This window comes from Danio rerio, chromosome 12, assembly GCF_052040795.2.
Source record: "Danio rerio strain M-AB ecotype USA chromosome 12, GRCz13ab, whole genome shotgun sequence".
In the NCBI taxonomy this organism is placed as follows: Eukaryota; Metazoa; Chordata; class Actinopteri; order Cypriniformes; family Danionidae; genus Danio; species Danio rerio.
Genome location: NC_141032.1, coordinates 25,376,486 through 25,396,946, shown reverse-complemented (window position 1 = coordinate 25,396,946; position 20,461 = coordinate 25,376,486). Strand labels below are relative to the sequence as shown.

At 35.1% G+C, this 20,461-nt stretch overlaps 1 protein-coding gene across 25 annotated transcripts in view; it reads left to right on the top strand.

The window, feature by feature from the left end:
- odad2 (outer dynein arm docking complex subunit 2) overlaps window positions 1–20,461 on the top strand; it is a 150,318-nt gene that overhangs the window by 35,690 nt on the left and 94,167 nt on the right. For 10 of the 25 annotated variants that reach the window (XM_087276242.1, XM_087276253.1, XM_087276258.1 and 7 more), the window contains 5 exons: window positions 7,504–7,782; window positions 12,570–12,810; window positions 13,488–13,645; window positions 15,272–15,398; window positions 15,674–15,780. In XM_087276242.1, coding sequence (XP_087132368.1) covers window positions 12,593–12,810; window positions 13,488–13,645; window positions 15,272–15,398; window positions 15,674–15,780 — 610 coding nt within the window. In that variant the 5' untranslated portion in view covers window positions 7,504–7,782; window positions 12,570–12,592. Of the gene's footprint in view, window positions 1–901; window positions 1,062–7,503; window positions 7,783–11,849; window positions 11,974–12,569; window positions 12,811–13,487; window positions 13,646–15,271; window positions 15,399–15,673; window positions 15,781–20,461 lie in introns of those variants that run through there. The other 15 variants (XM_087276237.1, XM_087276248.1, XM_087276257.1 and 12 more) reach the window with 3 other exon arrangements.

Sequence of the window (20,461 nt, the reverse complement as noted above, 5' to 3'; positions counted from 1 at the left end):
ATATATATATTGTGGGGTTCAGTTATTAGCTTTTGGTGTTTTTTTTTTTTTTTTTTGGAAAAGGTAACTTTTTTTATTTAAGAACCTTAGAAAAAAAAATGCATGCATGTGAGCAAACATTATAGCCAATATGAATAAAAAAATAATAACAGGTGCAGAGACATACTTGGTCAGTAAATTTCTCCAACCCCGCCTGTTTAACAACCTGTTATTGCAATATGAATTTCTGTCATAAATCAACAAGCCATTCTCCTTAAACCATCCTAGCCATTTTGACAGTCCTGGAGCTTTTCTCGTGCTAAACTAAGAAGAGGTGAGCGCAATGCAGCCGCGAATCCCATCACACAACGCTTCATAAACACACTGATGCACCAAGGCCTTTCTCCGTCTGCTCCTGAAAATGAAGCGAGGTTGACTTTGGCATTGAATTGCCTCAATGTGTCTGCCTGTCTGGCCTATCAAACCATTGTAAGGCTTTAAGCATTTTCGCTTTTGGCTCGCGCACGCACACACATTAACACACGCTCGCAAACTTGTACAGCTGCCTGTGCAAACACCCTATAAAACGGGCTATTATTCATAATGAGCAAATAACGGTAGCATTTAGAATTGAGTCTGGGATGAGATGTAGCTGATTTGTTCACGCCGAAAGATTGCAAGTCCAATTTTGGATGATGTGGAGTTTGCGTTCTGTCAAATCTTCATTGCTTATGACAGGTCATCCGCTTTCTTGTTCTTCTCAAGTCAATCTCACTGTTATAGAGCTTTATCTGCAGTTTTGAATCTGCTCACATGAACAAGGAAACAGCTGGGAAGAGTAGCATGGTGGGCCTTTCTTCATATTAGTCTATCTCACTCCATCTACTCCTGCTGATTTTTCCTTTTTACGACTATCTGACAGATTTTGCAGGTGTTCGTTACTGTGACCAAAGTCGCTCACGCTCCAGGCTGCTCGTAGAGTTTTACGGAGTTGTTGAACTGTACTTAACTGTGCTGAACTGCTGTTGACTTCCATCCCTGTGTGGTAATGGGAATGTCCGCTGTTGAAGCTGGAGGTCCAGGTACAGTACTTTACTGCACAAATTCTGATTCTCTTTGACTATAAATCTGTAGTGCGCTCTCGTAGATATATAAATGATGATATTTTATGTCATTCAACATGATTTGTGAATCAGGTGACGTGGTTGCACTGTTAGAAATCATATCGACTCTTTATATTGCGTGTAACTTTGAGAAGAAGATGAGCTCCGTATGTTGGAAAACCATAAACGGTTTAACTACAACTAGTAAGACATTTTTCTTACACTAACTCATTTCTTTAATTCAGGAGGCCTTTCGTATGCTTTTAAAGTTTTGATGCTGTTATTTTCTGGTCTAGCTGGTTTTTGCTGGTTCTTTGATGGTACTGTTTCTTGCTGGTTCTTTGCTGGTCCTAACCAGCATATCACCAGCAAAGAGCTAGCTTAAGCCAGCATCAAAACCTACAGTTCTTTGCCAGCATATGCAGTTTTTTTAAAGTTATTAACCCTCCTAGAGTCATGTGGGTAGATGGTTGCACTTTATTGGACTTCGAAACCCTGAATACCATGCCATTTATAAACTCTGAGGAGTCCGGTTATGTTTAACATAAGTCTTATTGTATATGTCTAAAAGAAGAAAGTCGTATGCACTTAGGGCATATATTTCATATTAGGTTATCTTGAGGTCACTGGGTTATTTAAATTTTTGAGTGAACTATTTCTATCCATTCCATTGCATTACAACTTCATTTTGGGGCCTGAAAACACCCTTTCGAAAACAAGTGAAAGTTTGTTGAAAACAATACGTTATTTTCTCTGTATGAACTACAGAACTAATCACGGAATTTATATTATTTCTTTAGTCTGTAGGCCTAAGGTCTGTTTTTTGTATCTTAATTTAATAATCTAAGATGATTTTACAGATCTTTTAATCTTGATAACTGATCTCTTGCTAATTTGGCTCTTTAAACAAGTTCGCGAATCAGATCACTGCGTGTGAGGAGAAGGACAGATCTATTGATCCTCAATCATGATCAGCAATGCAGCGATTAGTCGATGGCACAGCAGCATAATAACATCACCTGATTAATATTTAATCTATGTGAGGAAATTATTGCTTTGTAGTTAATTGTTTGTTAAATATGATTCACAATAACACTCCAGGATTTACACTTTAATGTGTCAAAAGTATTTAGCAATTTATTTAGTTTTACTTTTAGAGTGGATTGTCTTTATTATTGTAGCCTAGGCCTATTCAAGTTTCTTAATCCTGTGGCGTTAGGCATAACTGCCTATTTAATTTTGCATCAACAAAGCATTTTGATATTGGTACAGGTGTCTAGAACGTTTGCGAAGCAAAAAAAGAATATTGACCATGTCCATTATCATACAAAAATTTTAATAAAATGGGTCAGTATGTTGAAATAGTTTGTGTTTGTATTTAAAAAGTTCATATCAATAAATGTTAGGTGCCATTACACTTTTTGTCCTTTTATTTCGAAGTGTAGATAATTTTTTGTATAACCTATAGATTACTATACTGTAAAAAAATATCAGCATTCGGTACATACTAAAGGTGATACATTCAGTATCACCTTTGCTTGAGATAACCAAATCTAATCCTCTTTATAGGTAGAAGCCTGCTCCTGCGCAGGTTTGAGCTACCTGATCTGTTGCTATGACCACAACTCTCTGATTAGTTTTGAAGAATGAAACGATCCTAGATTGTCAAATCATCAGTAACCAATTCCAGCAAATTGAGTAATCCATGTACAAAGAACGGACCCCAGATGAGTACTTAAAGGGCTTATGAACCAAGAAACCAAAATCCCCTAGTCTTTTAATAAATGTGAGGTCATACCACTGTAGAAATCATCATGTTAGTTTAAATGCTCTTACCTCAGCATATGTTGAAGACAACCTGACAAAACTAAACATTATAATGTTCTACTCTGTACCAGACTTATTCTCATAAGGAGGCCAAAAGCAATACAAAAATTACTCAATTACTTCCAAATTCAGATGTTTTGTTTTTAAAGAATTTTTTTAAATTAAAAGTGGAGCTCAGAAGACAGTACAAAATAAAAATAAAAAACTGGACTAATTCATGACACGTTTCACAACAATGCTGAACTACTTGACTGAATGTGTGCAGATGCATAGTTTTTTTTTAAGCAACATCGTTTACTACTGGCCTGGCATGGATAATTCTAGTTATTTTCATGGATCCATGTGAACTGGATCATAATGAGAATATTGTTTGTACCCTAAACGTGTTCAAAAAAGCTTAAGGCAAAAATTAAAGGCTTTAAGGCCAAAAAAAGGCATTGAGGCAAAAGCAAAAAACATTTAGTGCATTATTATGTAAATACAGGAGGAATTAGAGGACAGTAGAAAACATTACCTTGAAAAATGTATAAAAAAGTATAAATGCTTCTAATAAAGCTGACCTGTGTATAAAAGCTGAATTTTTTTTAACTGCAACTTGCTGCATTTATACTGCATCTTTTTTTTAAATGGTAAAATTCGAGACTCAACAAAAGATAATCAATCCTATACTGTAGTGAATATTTACACAGAAAAGCAATGTTAAAATTAAGAGTTTAACTTGAAATTATGATTTTAAAATGCTGTGGTAAGTGAGCTCTGATGTAAAAAAAAAACATTGCTAAAAGAAAAGTAAAAAATGAGTCAATAATAAGCAAAAATAATCTGACAATAGGGAAGCAAAAAAAGTCTTGTTTTTACTTTGAAATAAGGTTGTTTTGCTTACCCTGTTGGTAGATTAGTTAGCTTGTTTTAAGAAAAAACTCACTTAATTCTGGCATACTAATATTTTTTTGCTTGTTTAAGTAACAGCATAACAGCCTCAAAAAAATCTGGCTTACTTGCTCGGAAAAAACGATTAAATAGCATCACGAGAAATGCGTATTTGAACTGGCCTTAACTCCAGTAGGTCTGTGCCCTTTATCGCCCATAGCTAATGTGTATTCCCGCTCAGGCCTGATTTCCCCTCTCTAATGGCCTGTTTTGAGAGTGGAGAGTGAGCTGTGGACGGATGCAATCACAGCCTCCTGCTTGAAGACAGAGCTGCTCCTCGTAAATCTTGTGCGGCGCGTTCCCGCTTCAGCTCAATCAGCATCACTGTTCCAGACGCCGCCTTTGTTTATTATGCCGAGGCTGAGTCAAAGGCACAGAGAGCTGCAGGAGCTGACAGGTGCTTCTGACCACAGGCTCTCGCTGTTTATGTTTGAAGGAAGCTCTGCTGCACCGCCTCATTGTGAAAAAACCAACAGCAATTAGCCAAAGTTAATGAGAGCGTGCAATGGATTACAAGTAAAGATCTACTTTTTTCGTGTTCTTTAGGCTACTTTCTCCATTTGCTTTTCCTTATTTTTTCTTATCGTTGTCCAGTAGGAAATGAGGGATGAAATGAAATTAGTTTTTGTCTCATCAATGTGCTGTTGTAGTTTTGTGCTTATGTTTCCCAACAATTTTAATAATGTGATGCATGTTCAACAAAATTAGATGATTGTAAGATGTTTTCCTGAAATAAAGGGAGTTAAATGGGTGATTATAAAAAAGTGATTTTGGGGTCTGCAGGAAATTAAACTTATCAGATATATGGATACACTTTAATAAAATGGGAATGGTTGGTGATATTAGCGTCCTGTTTGTGGAACATTAGCCCTTTCAGACCTGAATTATGTTCCAAATTTCAGAAAAATGGGATGTCATGTGATTTCTATTGTAATGGACGCAGGGTCTGAAGGGGTTAATATATGTGAGGGGGCAAACTTTTCAAGATGGGTGGTGACCATGGTGGCCATTTTGAAGTCGGCCATCTTGGATCCATCTTTTGTTTTTTCAATAGGAAGAGGGTCATTTGACACATCAAACTTATTGGGAATTTCACATGAAAAACAATGATGTGCTTGGTTTTAACGTAACTTTATTCTTTCATGAGTTATTTATACGTTTTTGACCACTTATAAAATGTGTTCAATGTACTGGCCATTGTGTTGGATTGTCAATGCAACCCTCTTCTTCCACTCTTCACACACTGATAGCAACACCGCAGGAGAAATGCCAGCACAGGCTTCTAGTATCCGTAGTTTCAGGTGCTGCAAATCTTGTATCATCACACCATAGATACACAAAGATAGTGGGACCATTCTTCATCAATGGAAACTTCAAGGCCAGTGGATATTTGAAATTGCTACATGATGATGTGTTTCCCTCTTTATGCACTGAAGTTGGCATGTTCCCTGAGTTTTTCCAGCTAGATGGTGCACCACCACATTATGGGTGTAAAGTTCAAGCATTCCTAGATGAACAGTTACCTGTAAAGTGGATTGGTCGTCGTGGGCTAGTTGAATGGCCCCCTAAGGTCTCCTGATCTGACCCCCTTAAACTTTTAACTTTGGGGTCATCTGAAGGCAATTATCTATGGTGTGAAGGTGCAAGATGTGGTGAAAAGTTTGCTCTCTCACATATACTAATGTCACAAACAGGACGTTAATATCATCAACCATTCCCATTTTATTAAGGTGTATCCATATAAATGGCCCACCCTGTATATTTAATGCAAGCAGAGAGTACTGTGACTTTGTCATCACTCAGTGAATCAGATGTGTTTATGTAAACAAGAAACAACACTAATTCTGACCTTATTCTTAAATATTGCTGTTTTTAAATGTTTTAATCTGTTAAATCACAACCAGTTGACTGTACTCTTGTTTTTATTGTCATCAAATTTGCCTTGGTCTATGCCCAATGGTTTTTTGTACATACTATAAACTGTCACTGCATTGCTTTTTTTTTGTGCAGAAAAATAATGTAAGGGAAAAATAAAAAAGCAAAAGTAAAGTTGTATGTATTACACACTACTTTTGTTTTGTTTGTATGTGTGAAATTTAAAATGCATTAAATAACACTGATATTCTGTTAAAAAGACACTGCACTGCAGAGCAGACACACAATGTCATAAGAAATTACTATTAGATTAGTTTTAGGTTGCCAGCGTCTAAAGACAATGTTATTTTGATGTCCACTAACGATGTTAAATGGCGTTGAAATGTTGTTAATGCATCACGGTGGGCAGTGGGTAGCACTATCACCTCACAGCAAGAAGATCGCTGGTACAAGCCTAGGCTGGGTCAGTTGGCGTTTCTGTGTGGAGTTTACATGCTCTCCCCATGATTGCGTAGGTTTCCTCCATGTGCTTCGATTTCCCCCACAGTCCAAAGACATTCCCTATAGGTAAAATGGGTAAGCTAAACTGTACGTAGTGTATGTGTGTGAATGAGTGTTTATGGATGTTTCCCAGTGATGGGTTTCAGCTGGAAGTGCATCCGCTGCATAAAACTTATGCTGGATAAGTCAGCGGTTCATTCTGCTGTGGCAACCCTAGGGTAATTAAGGGACCAAGCTGAAAAGAAAATGAATGAATATTGTTGATTTTCGGTTGTATTGGAAAGTGACCAAAATCCAACGGCGAGCCAACATCTTAAACTAACATTATATTGATGTCAAATACTGACATTTATTCCTCAGGGATAGCAACCAAAATCCAACATCTGACAGACGTCATATTGGTAATGTCCACACAACGTCAAGCTGTACCACATTACACATTGGTGTTTTGTTGTTTTTAGTTTATGTTGGAAATTAACTAAAATGCAATGTCTGTCCGATGTTCGACATTGGCGTCAGCCTGACGTTGAGTTCTGAGCTGACGGCAACCCGATTTTCATCTCCAAACAAAAATGCAATGTCCCATGATGTTGGGGTAAAACATCAATCAGGCATCATGTTAACGCCCTGTGCCTGCTGGGTGTATACTGAAGGAAAAATCTAATTATTAAATAATATGAAAATAATTTACTTGGTGTAAAGATCAAAAGTTCAAAATCAACATGGTTGTAAAAAAAATAAAATAAATTTATTATAATATTTAAAAAATCTAAAATCTGCTAATGTAATATTTAAGAAATAAATAGTTAAAAATGCAATATTAAAGAAGAAATATTGTAAAAATATTATAATTAGCAGAATGAACCGCCAACTATTCCAACATATGTTTTACATAGAGGATTCCCTTCCAGCCACAACCCAGTATTAGGAAATCACCCATTCACACATACACACATACACTACGGCCAATTTAGTTTACCCAAGTCACCTATAGTGCATGTCTTTGGACTGAAAGTGAAACCGGAGCACCTGGAGGAAACCCACATCAACACAGTGAAAACAAGCAAACTCCACACACAAATGCCGACTGATCCAGCGGGGACTCAAACCAGTGACCTTCTTGCTGTGAGTTGACTGTGCTAACCACTGAGCCACCGTACCCCCTTAAAAACATCTATTTAAAAAAATAATAATTTACAAATGTAATATTTAAGAAGAAATATTGTTAAAATGTATTTTTTCAACTTTTAAATGTAATGTTAAATATAAGTTTGTCTTTCTTTCTTAGATTGTCTGCAGACTTCCATCCCCTTTGGGTCCTCAGCATGAGAGTCCCTGGACTCCACATTGAAACTCCTGTGCTGGATTTCAATGGCATCATCTTGAATCTATTTCCAATTTATCACTGAATGATTGCAGACACGAGAGTGAGAGGTAACAAAGCTCTAACGATGGAGAGGGTCTGTTTTTTATTGCCTGCGCAGGGTCTCAGTGTTACCTCTATGGGCTCCCCTCTTTAGTCTGCTGGATTTCCAAGAAGTGGCTGAGCCAGACTGAATGTCACACGGTAAGATCGACGACACTGATTTGCACCCATTTATTCCATCAAGGATAAAAGACTGGGCTTTTGCAAATACATGTTGAATAAAAGCATGTCTGGGCTGTAGGTATAAATCAAAATGTTGACACACACACACACACACACACTGTTAAGTGAGCATTTGAATTTCTTTTCTGCTCCTGTTCATCATCGCTATGGCTTTAAATGACCAGTGCAAAAAAAAGAAAAAGGAAAAAGAACAGACATACTTCCATTTTTATAATTGAAAGACTTGCAGTATACAACTGGCTGCTTATTTTGTTATTACACACACAAAGAAAGTATACCATAACTGTTCTGTAATTATATTAGTCCTGTTTGTCAATTTTGTTTGCAGATGGCCATGGTCAGACAGAATCTGCTTATATATCTGCACATTTCTGTGGAATGATTTTAAGAATAGGAACTACAGCAGGTCTCGCATACTGTATATCACATCCACTAAAAGACTGAGAAGAGAGAATATTACTTTGCAAATAGTAATATACACCAATTATCCAAACAGTTACACATTTTTCAATAACTGACATAAATACAAATAAATAATTTACATAAATAAATACAGATTTTTCTGATGTCGATGAGTGCAAATCTCAGGCTTAGCAATTTGCAGAAATACGTTGCAGAAGTTTTCTGGGCTTGCTGATGACATGTGTAAGATCTAAAATTTCTATATGTCACGTAATGTGTATTTATATAGTCATTTTATGTGGCCATACACCCAAAGCGCTTCATAATCATGAGGGGGTTCTCATAACACCAAAACCAGTGTGCAGCATCCACTTGGATAATGCAATGGCAGCCACAGAACAACGTGTAACAGACAGTTACATTTTAGAGTTTAATTCTGTTCTATGCACTCATAGTTCTGTAATATGTCCTGCCACGTCTTCTGATTGCAGTTGAAATTACATCTAAACATTGAAAAATGATGTTTCAAAGCACTTGATGGAACCATTAAGTAGGCCTATACTTAGGCCTTTACTACTGCGCGTTTCTTTAGTTGTTTGTGTTGTGACCAATTTGCAACATGTGTGCTGTCAAATTGATGAAGATTGTTTCTTTATTTGCTGGTGTTTTTTTGTAATTGCATGTGCTTTCTTAAATTGCAGTGCGTTAAGCTCTCTCTGCCATGTACTTTACTCAATATTTAGCTTAAATATTGCATTAACTTCAACAAAAAGTTGTATGTGAAATTAGGAAGTGAATGATTTAGTAAAATAAAATTCCTTCAAAGGATTAGAGATCAAGGGTGAAGCAGTGGCGCAGTAGGTAGTGCTGTCGCATCACAGCAAGAAGGTCGCTGGTTCGAGCCTCGGCTCAGTTGGCATTTCTGTGTGGAGTTTACATGTTCTCCCTGCATTCGCGTGGGTTTCCTCCGGGTGCTCCGGTTTCCCCCACAGTCCAAAGACATGCGGTACAGGTGAATTGGGTAGGCTAAATTGTCCGTAGTGTATGAGTGTGAGTGTGAATGCTTCCCAGAGATGGGTTGCGGCTGGAAGAGCATCTGCTGCGTAAAAACTTGCTGGATAAGTTGGTGGTTCATTCCGCTGTGGCGACCCCGGATTAATAAAGGGACTAAGCCGACAAGAAAATGAATGAATGAATGATCAGATATCAAACAAGTACATTAATTAAATGAAATATAGCTCATTTCATAAAAATAAAAGTGTTATGGAATTATGACCTCCGTTCATTTTTGTCTGCAAAAACAACACAAGCGTGACTCATAAAGATACAAAAAACAGAAGTTAAAATGTGCGACGTCTCATGGAAATGCTTGTAAATTTTCATGTAATATTAAATTCCTGTGGGGAAATTCTCAGTAATAATCTCTTGATCTGCAGCAAGAAGTAAAATCATTATTTGAATAAAAGAAAAATCTAAAGTGCACTATTTAAGTCAAAAAGCACGGAAATTTCTGTAATGTTAATCTCCAGGTCATCGGTGTGGTTTGGCAGAGAGGCTGATACACCTGGCCCCAGGCCTTCCGTCTGCACAATCTAAAAAGATGGAGCTCCTGTTCGCTTTTGGTTTGTCTGAAAGTTTATGAGTGAGCCCTATCAAAGTTAAAGCCCATGTGAGTAACGCTGTGCTGAATTCACTCATTCTGAAAGGCTGTACGGGCAGGATCAATTGGGGAAATGAAGTCTTTTCTGTGGCCCAAATAACCGTGTAATTTGCTGCCAAACCATACAGCACAGCACGGAAGTTTATAAAGAGCCTCTCAAAAGTGTGGTTCTGCGGGCATGCAAACCCAGAAAGAAAACAAACAGCTGATATAATGTAAAAGACTGTAATTCCATTAGGTGGCTTCATTTTGGACCTCTCTTTTGTTTGCATAGCAAAAATATCTTAACCTTCAGATTGGATTCTGATCTGGTTTGACCCCAAGGAGATGATTTTATTTAAACAAAATTTAAGCAAAGAATTTAGCAAGGGAATACAATTTTGCAACTATTTATTTATTTATTTATTTATTTAAACTAACTAACAAACAAACAAACAAACAAAAACAAACGAACGAACGAATGAATGAATGAATGAATAAATAAATAAAATGGTGAGGATTTTTAAAGCCAACTGTGCATGTGCCAATTTTTTTAGATTGATTTGTTGTCAGGAAACAAATGTGATGGAATTTGATGAAATGATATTTATTCCAATGGGTTTAATATAGCAATTGCCAGATGATATTGTTCTTATCAATTTCAATCAGTAATGTTCAAATAATATTACTTATCTGTCGTTCAATGTGTAGAGTGGGGACTGTTACAACATGGGGCAGTTGCAACAAGACTTATATATCTATTTAGGAATGAGCTAGAATGATGATCTTTATATACTAAATATTCTCAGTTAGACCCTTCTTTTTAATTTGAAAGAAATCAGCCAAATGTCACCATTCCTTCAGTATAAAACTCAAATTTTACTTTATTTTTGTAGTCGTTTTTAATGTTCAGAAAATTTCTCAGACGGTCTAATCTGTTTTTGTGAAACATTATTTGTTTGTACAATTAAATTCACTGTTTTCTCAGCTTTAAATAGCTATAGCTATCAAACGTTAAAGCCATTGCATCTACCTAGCATAGACAATAGTTTAATCATGGTTGACAGAGCTGGGACAGACAAAATTAATTTTAAAGCTTGCCAAATTAACAACGGAATTTTAATGAGTTTTAATGTAATTTAATTTAAAATAATTATTCGTTGATTAATGAATTAATTTCAAAGTTGAAAGAAGTAATTTAGTAAAGCTTCAGTCTAGATTTTCTGTTAAAATATATAGGCTGTTTTTATTACAAATTTAACACATTTAACAAATTAACAATTAGTCTGTTTACCAAAACAAAGAAACAAAGAAACAAAGAAACAAAGAAACAAAGAAACAAACAAACACATACATAGGCCTACATACATATACATACATGCATACATACTGTACATACATACATACATACATACATACATACATACATGCATGCATGCATACATACACACACACACATACACACATAAATAAATAAAATCCAACCTAATGTTTTAGAATTTTTTTATTACATTATCCCATGCCATATATATCTTTTGCTTTTGTACACATAAGCAAGCAAAGTGGGTGGGTGTATTATATTAAAAGTTTGGATTTCCACAAAAAAAATAAACAAAATAAATAAAAAACGGTCTCTGAAAGTGAAAGGTGTTGCAACTGTCCCCATTCTCCCCTACAATTTTGAAACTGATGAAAAAATGGTATATGCAAGAACAGTTTCAAAACGGTAAAAACAACATATTTTGCTTCAATATGGTTGTAGTATATAAATGTTATTATAGTGTTATAAAACGTGTTCAAACACTCGCGTATTTCTAACATAATATAGTTTTATACATTCTAAAGGCGTTATTAGGTTTAATGTAAATGCCATAGGTAAATACTAATCATTCGTATGCACCCAAACGCTTTTCCTGGAGTAACATGTTTGACCCTTTCCCCTCCCCGTTGTTTTACTGTATCTTAGCAACCTGGGACAGAGCTCAGTTTATTTCTAGAGTTCGTAACTGACTACAACGCCGATTTACAACAGAGTTAGCAAGATATTTAACCCATTTTTCGAGGAGAACAGTTATATTAGTTGGAGTAGACTTTAGTCACGTTTGGTGGTGAGTAACAAACGTTCATACAAATCGAAATTCTTTCAAGAAAGTGACTTGTTTTGCGTATTTAATGAGATATTTATAGTTAAGTTACCACCAGATATTCACGCTCCAGTTCAGGAATTTAACGTTAAATTGCCATACTCGTGGTGGTCTATAACGTTGTTTTTAACCTACGTTACATAATCTTACTGTAGTAATAAAATAATACAAAAATATGGTTGCATAATTATAAAAACACCAAAGGAAAATAAGGTTTTTTATATTATAAGTAACGTTATTGTAGCCATGCTTTTGTTTATCAATTGTTAAACCACAAATTTACAACAAATGGTATTACAAAACAGTGAATAATTTTGTAGTTACCAAGGTAAAAAAAAAATGTTGGTTTGTCTTCTCCACAAGGCCTAATGTAAATCCACTACTTAATTAAAATTACTTAACGTTAGTATGTTAACTAAATGTATACTTTATTGTTAACTACTTTACTTAAATGTCTAACAAGAGATAAGTAAATACTGAGTTGTAAAAAAAAAAAGAAGTAAAATCATAAAAATTCATCATTAAAAATCATTTGTATTTCTACTGTACTTGCATGTTAGGTTAGACTCATCTGCTGTCCATCATGGGGGTGACGCTTTCCAGGGCAATTCAGTGGAGCTCTGATGGGAATAAACTAGAGAACAGCCTCCTGAATAATGACATCTTGACTGAAATCATGCTCTTCACTGAGTACTTCAGTGAGAGCCACCCGGAGGAAGCAAGACTTACATTCAGTGAGCCGCTACAATGGAAAACATCTCTAGAAGTGTCTGATTTCACATCAGAGATATACGACGTCAGGTAATTCCAACAACAGGAGATGGTGTGAGTTATGCAATTGAAAAAATCCAAATTCACTTAAGAGGAATTAGAAAGATCATATAAAATATAATTTACTTATATTATATATATGGTCACACTTTACAATAAGGTTTATTAGTTAATGTAAATTAATGCATTTACTAACATGAACAAACAACAAACAATACATTTACTACAGTATTTATTATGCTAGTAAACGTTAGTTAATGAAAATACTGTTGTTCATTGTTAGTTCATCTTAACTCACGGTGCACTAACTTATGTTAACAAGCACAGACTTGGATGTAAAAAATGCATTAGTAAATGTTCAATTATGATTAATAAATACTGTACAAGTGTTGTTCATGATTAGTTCATGTTAGTAAATGAATTAACTAATAAACCTTATTGTAAAGTGTTACCATATATATATATATATATATATATATATATATATATATATATATATATATATATATATATATATATATATATATATATATTTTTTTTTTTTTTAAACTATACTTGTTTCATTTTGTAGGTTTTATTGATAAAATCCAGATACTTTCCTGTTAGCTTAAAGTCAAATACTTTTCAATCTCAAAGAACTGCTTTTTACTAATCTTGTTGTTTTTTCACTCAACCTTTTTCTCTGTTTTTTTTTTTTTTTTTTTCAGAGAAGGGTCAGTTATGTCTCAGGAACGTGATGATAACAGACGCCCACTTCTCCTTCTGAATCCACCTGACATCACAGTGCACTCATTCTACCACCTCTCTAACATTCTGCAACTAAATAAAAATAAAAATAGAAAGGAGGTTCAAGCCTGTTTAGAGGGTAAGATGCAGACAGAAAATACTGTATTGCATTTTAGCAGAACATTGGGAAACACTCAATAATTAAAAATTTTATATAAGAATAATGTGTTGTTCACCTCACTTGTCAAGCATGCATCAAACATTGTATGACACTGTATGAAATCACACAAAATAAACACTAAGTAAAATCTGTTTACTTCAGAAAAATCAAAGAGCTTAGAATGACCAAGAGGCGACACTCATTAGAACTTCCATTGCAACAGCAGCGCCCATCAACAGTCCCTGATTCCGCCATTTTGGAGTGAAGGCAGTTAGCTGTCCATTGGATCTTATTACTGTCGCGATGGCAAGCAGCTGCTTTGTTTTTTTATTTATTTAAAAATCGCATTAAAGCTGAGATACAAGCTTAAAGACGACAATACAACACGTACTATAGCAATCACCAGCACTTTTAATAGTTTATTTTACAGACTTATTATATGCTGTTGTTCTATTGGAGTTTTCATTCCAAAATTCCCGCCGCCCCATCCAATGGCTGTTTCACAAATTGCACTAGTGTCGCCTCTTGGTGAATCCATGCTCTTTGGAAAAATCGCACAACCTATAAAGCAAAATTTCACACTCTTTCAGTGAATAAGAAATTTAACTTCTTGAAATAATTGTAACATCACAGATCATGCACGTTTACACTTGAGGTTTCAGTTGTTCCTGCAAATTTTTGTTTTAAATTTAAAATAAAGTTTAGTATTAAAGTGTGTCAAAATGTGTTAGTGAAAACGTTCATGCTCAGATTTCACTTACATGTTTCAGACATTAGACAAATTGTTGTGTACAAAAAAGTAAAAATAATGACAGATTTGCAGTTCTCATTTCTTCAGTTTCTAATGCAATATGTGTGATCCCTGTGATCGTTTTGAAAAGATTTAAGATACCACTTTTAAAGTCAGCAATAATTTCATTATTTTTATTTAATTTTATTTATTTTTTCTTAATACAAACACAAAGGTTTATATTTTTAAAACATAGTAGCAATAAGCTAAATCATGCTACCAACATGTTAAAGCAAGATGGTTAGCAAAGTGACTAAAAATGCTAGCAGTGTACCAAAATATGCTAGTAACATGTTAACAGCATGTTAGCAACATGTTATCAATTTGCTGAAACATGAAAACTGCTTGCAATATGTTAGAATGCAACATAATGTTAGCTTTCTGTCTGTCTGTATGATAGACTGCATGACCTTAAAATACCTTATAAACTTCTTTTAATTGAACCCTCAAACCGGACAACTTCAAACTATAAAATATTTTATCAGATATTTCATCTTCACAAATGTACTCAGTTTATTTTTTTAAAACTTCTTATAACTAATACTTAATTAAAAAGTCAACATTCATTTTACAAAAGAAATAGACATTTCTTTTTGATGTTGTTTTAATATATATATTTTTTTGCCTGAAATATAAATATTACATAACTGCAACTTCTGGCTGATATTTAGTGCATTCTAATTTGTCCCAGTGGTTTTGGACTCTACTGACTCCTATCTGGTTCCATGAAGATTCTTGTGATAAAACTTAAAGTTTTTCTTAAAAGGAAAAATTAAAGTTGACTAAAAGTGCTTTTGTATTTTTATGATCAACAGCTAACAAGGAGGTACTGAAGAAGATCTTTGGGCCCAATACGCCTTCAATAAACGAAGATCATTTATTTAACATCTTGTGTCAGCTAGATGAGAAGCTGTTAGACATTGCTGTTAAACCAATTAACAGGTAAACTCTCACTTCATGCATATACTGTATCCTACCTTTAATCAAAAATAAGTAATAATATAATTAATCATAATAATCATTATATCAAAATAATCACCCCCGCTTTGTTTTTACAATCTTGCCTTGCATTTAAATATGTTTTTCTTTTATCAGTTGCAATATTTTATAGTTAAATGTTTTAGTTTTAAAGTTTGTGCATGCATTTATAGGTGTTTTATTGTTACCCTTTAATGAGCTTTATTTTGTTTGTGTGTTGTGTGTGTATTTTTGCCCAGAGAGGGCAGGCTAAGCCCAGCAGCTGTTAATACAGAGGTAGACCTGTTGAAGACATTCTGTGGAACAGGAGAAATGCGTTTGCTGAAGTCTGTGCGCTACACATCAGGTTTGCATTATCCTCACTTTCCCCCCTCTCCATCACTTCTGCTCACTTTATCTCGTTCTGTCACTCACTCACTTCCAGGCTTCTTTTCACCCTCAATCTGATTAATCTTGTTTCTCCCTTACATATTTCTCCCTCACTTTCTCTTCCTCTCTGTGAGTCAGTGCTGGGCACAAATGATTGTAGTTTTCTGGCATAAGTAAGAAAGTTTATGTGAGATTTTTTCTTCTTCCTTAAACTGGTTCAATTGGACTGTAATTGTACAGTAATTTAGATTTTAGGGAAAACTGAGACAAAATGCATAGCAACAAATGTATGAATTACACTGATGCCCACTGTATGCAAGCTGAAGTACAGTAAAATCTGAGTACAGTTTATTCAATGAGCATGAATCAAACAAACTAAACTAAATCAGGGTATAAAATAAAGCAGACCTGATCCTGACTAACGCATTAAATAAATATATTGAACATGCTAAAAAGCAAGTTACAAACTAGACAAAAGACACATAACGACTATACAGGTATATACTGTAACTAAAACAATTGTAAACAAACCAATAAGGCTTTGGCACATACAACATGGCAACCAATGACAATAATTTACCATAAATAAAAGAAGTACAATGCATGCATAGGGCAAAGGAAACCAGTGTGGAACCTGGGCCATGGAGCAATGGTAATTTATGGTGCAATGGTTGACTTGACCTATGCGAGTGCTGATACTTTCCATTAATAGATATCTAAAATAATAAATGCAATATCTTTAAACCAAGGCACTAAATAATTTATTTAATTAGTTTTCTAACATAATCATCAGCCATTTATTAAGCATACCTGTTAGGCTGCTTGTTACTGCAAGTCAATCACATGGTGGCATTTAGGTGCATTTAAATATGGTCTAGATTATGGTCTAGATGTCCTGGAGGGTCGGTGTTCTGCATAGTTTAGCTCCAGTCTCAATTAAACACACACTAGTTAGTAATTAATCTCTTACTCGGTGAGCTTAAAACTTCCTGACAGGCGGTTTAGGCAAGTTGGAGCTCAATACTGCAGATTTTGTGCATCCCTGATCTAGATTATTTGATGTAGTTCAAACCAAGCATCAGAATGAGAGGAAAAGTCTTACAAATGGCTTGGTTCATAATGTCAGACATGCTGATTTGAGTATTTCTGGAACTATCATTTTCCTGGTTCATCTCCAGGGTGTACAGAGGATAGTCTGAAAGAGATATTGTCTTGTTGCTGTCAGAAGACAATGGGCAGAATGGTTTGAATTGGGGGAAAGACAACACTAACCCAAATAGCCACTTATTGCACCCATTGCCTGGTCTGATGAGTCTCAATTCAAATGCTGTCAAAAGTCGAAATTTGGATTAGACAACATGAAAGCATGGATCCATCTTATCTTATATCAACAGCACAGGCTGTTGCTGGTGGTGGAATAATGATATAGTGGATATTTTAGTGCATGCTCGGATAGCCTTTAGTAGGTACCCATATTCATCTCTATCTCTTTATGACTTTAATGTACTCATCATGTTGTGGATACTTCTAGTAGAATAATTTGCCGTCTCACAAAACTCAAATCATCTCAAACTGGTTTATTGATTATGAAATTGTGTTTTTTACACTGAAAACCCAATAAGGTAACTTAAACCATTTGAGCAAACCAATTGCAACCAACCATTTAAGTTCAAAAACTAATCCTAATGAGTACTGTGAACGTAATCTACTTGAGTAAACAAAGCAATTTGAGCAAAGTAAAACTCAATAAATGAAGAGAACTCAAACCAACTGAGTTCTGTAAAACCCAAGAAGTTAAGGCAACTCAAACCGTTTGAGGATACCGATTGCTACAAACCATTTTAGTTAAAAAAAATCTATGAGTACTGTGAACTTACTACATTAGGTTGAAGTAATGAGGCATTTAATTAACTCATTACTGAGTTCAAAACTCTTTTCAAATGAGTAGAATTAACTTTCATTAAATTTTGAGTTAACTACACTCATGTCATTTGATAAAGTTAACTGTTGCGTTTTGCAGTGTAAACTTAAGTGGCCTCCATAATTCAATAGAGTACCTTTGGGGTGTAGTAGTGGAATGGGAGATTTATGGATGTGTAGCCAACAAATGGGCAGCAACTGTGTAATGCCATCATGTCAATATGGATCAGCATCTTGTTGAAGCCATGCCATGAATTGCAGAAAAAGAAAAAGGGGGTTATAAAATTTACTAGTGAAAAAATCTTGTTTTCTGAACATGAAGTGTATTTATGCATGAAGCCTGAAAAATATCTGCCAGTGGAGTTAAAAAACAACAAAAATCTTTTTTAGAATTATAGTAAGTTAATTTTTCTCACCACATGTGCAACTCCCTATTGAAATATTCATTGAAATAATCAAAATCCCGGAGTGTTACTGTTTGAGTTAACTAAAGTACCAAAAAAGTTTTCTTAGTTTATTTTTATCCTCAATAAAAGGTGCATTGCATTATTATTATTGCTTTTGCATTTTATTTTATTAGTTTAAACTTATTTAAATCAATTTAAACTCATTTTTTTGTGTACTGTATGTGAGAAATATGTACACAATAAGAAGATCTACGGTTACAAAACTGAGATGAACACCACTAATGTGGTTGTTACTGATGATGTACAGGGCTGAAGGCAGCGACAGAAAGAGTGCTGCTGAGTTAAGTATGGCCACTGAACCATCACCGCTCCCCCAGGCCAACAAGAAATTGAATCAAGTGGGGTTGGAGTCAGATAACTCAAAAGATGGATCTGTAGAGACAACTGAGGTGACAGCCGGCCCCAGTGAAACGCTCACAGTCTCACTGTTAGAGTCAAACCTCATGCAGGTGCGCGGGGCCCACTGCCCTGCTGATGCAAAACAAACAGTCTGCCATAAATTAAATCAAAACCAACTGATATCAGAGTTCAGGAAGACCGTGTTTTCAGAGGATTCGCATAGGGATTCATGGAGACATTGAATGTGTTCAAGGTGAAAATCATTGGAGGTAGTCAAACAAGCAGGCAAAGCAGACCTCCAGAGTGAAATCAAACTATTTTGAATTAAACAGATGCACTATTTTCTTGACAGCAGCGTAAGATCTTTTCACATAGGTATTTTGATATAAGTACAATCACGGCCAATTTAAATGAAACAAGTTATGAAAGTGTTTTGCTTCCATGATTGTTTGGACATGTTTAATTTCTGGTGCAGATGGCGTAAGATGATGCTGAAGTGTTCCAAGGAAATGTATATGCACCACACACTTACTTATACAGTATACACACTAAAACACAGTGTTACCGTATATAGAATAAAGATCACCTTTTTGAAAAAGTACATTATCTTTAACTAGTAATTAATTATTTAAACTCTTGACAGCTGTACTATCCACCCTATCACAAATTAACCTTTTATGATGTTATTTGTAATGTAGTAACATTCTATTTCTAAAACTGGATTATCAGGGTGTCCGCGGGATCTTAAAAAGTATTAAAAGTTGATAAATTGATAAATCAATTATGAGAAAATCAGCTCCAGAGGTGTAGTTGCAAGCATACAAGTTTGTGATGCAGTTTGCAAATGTTCGTTGGAACGATGGATTTGGGAAATGCCAAATTAACTAACTATGTTTGTAATGATGGAACTTGCTACTTTAGTTGGCTAACAATATTTTTTGGAAACGATCCCCTCACCGGTTAAGGGTTAATGTTCAGTTAACGAGCGACGGTTGTTGGTTGGGAAAACTAGCCTAATTGAGCATCCCTAATACATACTGTAGTTTTTTAGTGCAGCAATTTCCAAGTGTAACCAAGTAGCTTTCCATTGTTACAAACTTAAACTCAATGTGAAACATACATACATGCCCTACCAAACAACTAAAACTAAACCTTTGCAGTTTTTGCTAGTTTTATCAATCTGAATTCTGATAAATGTAATGCGTATTGGCTTGCAGTGCAATGTACATAATGTTTTATGCATTTCCTTATATTTTTGTAAACATTAATCCCATTCAAATCTATGTAGTAAACATTAGGGTTAAATATATTATTAAATAAATCCAAAAATAGTTTAAAAACATTACTGAAAAAGATCAATCTAATAAATTGTTATTGACAACAATTTTCTTATATACGGTAGTTTGTAATCCATAACAGTCTACAATTACTAAGCACTGTTGGCTGTTCAATATAAGTCTGTCTCTCTGCCTCACACTCACTCTCTCAAGCCACCACCATTAGTGGCAATGCTGGATATCCTTTAAATATAACATGTCTATGTTCAAGCCTCCATAACATGGAAACCATTACATACTGTATGTCAGATTTCAGTTTACAAAGAGATTCATCAGTTCTTCCCGCTCCCTGAGGAGAATGGGCAGATATGCTGTGCCATAACAATTAACTGTTTTTGGAAAAAGGAGAGCGGCCTGCAAATTTGAAATGATGGATGTGGTTTCTTTTGAAAAATGTGTCCCTGTATGCTGAGCAAAATTGGAAGCTTCTTTGCAAATAAATAGGGGGAGGTCCTGTGGATGCAACGGGTGGTTTGGAGCATGTGGAGTGTCGGTGGGGGTGTTTGGCGATGGTGATTTATCTTGGGGTTATGTCTGCAGCAGCTCAGTCCTGAAGAGCAATCAGTCTTCTTCACTGGCAGAGATACATGGATGC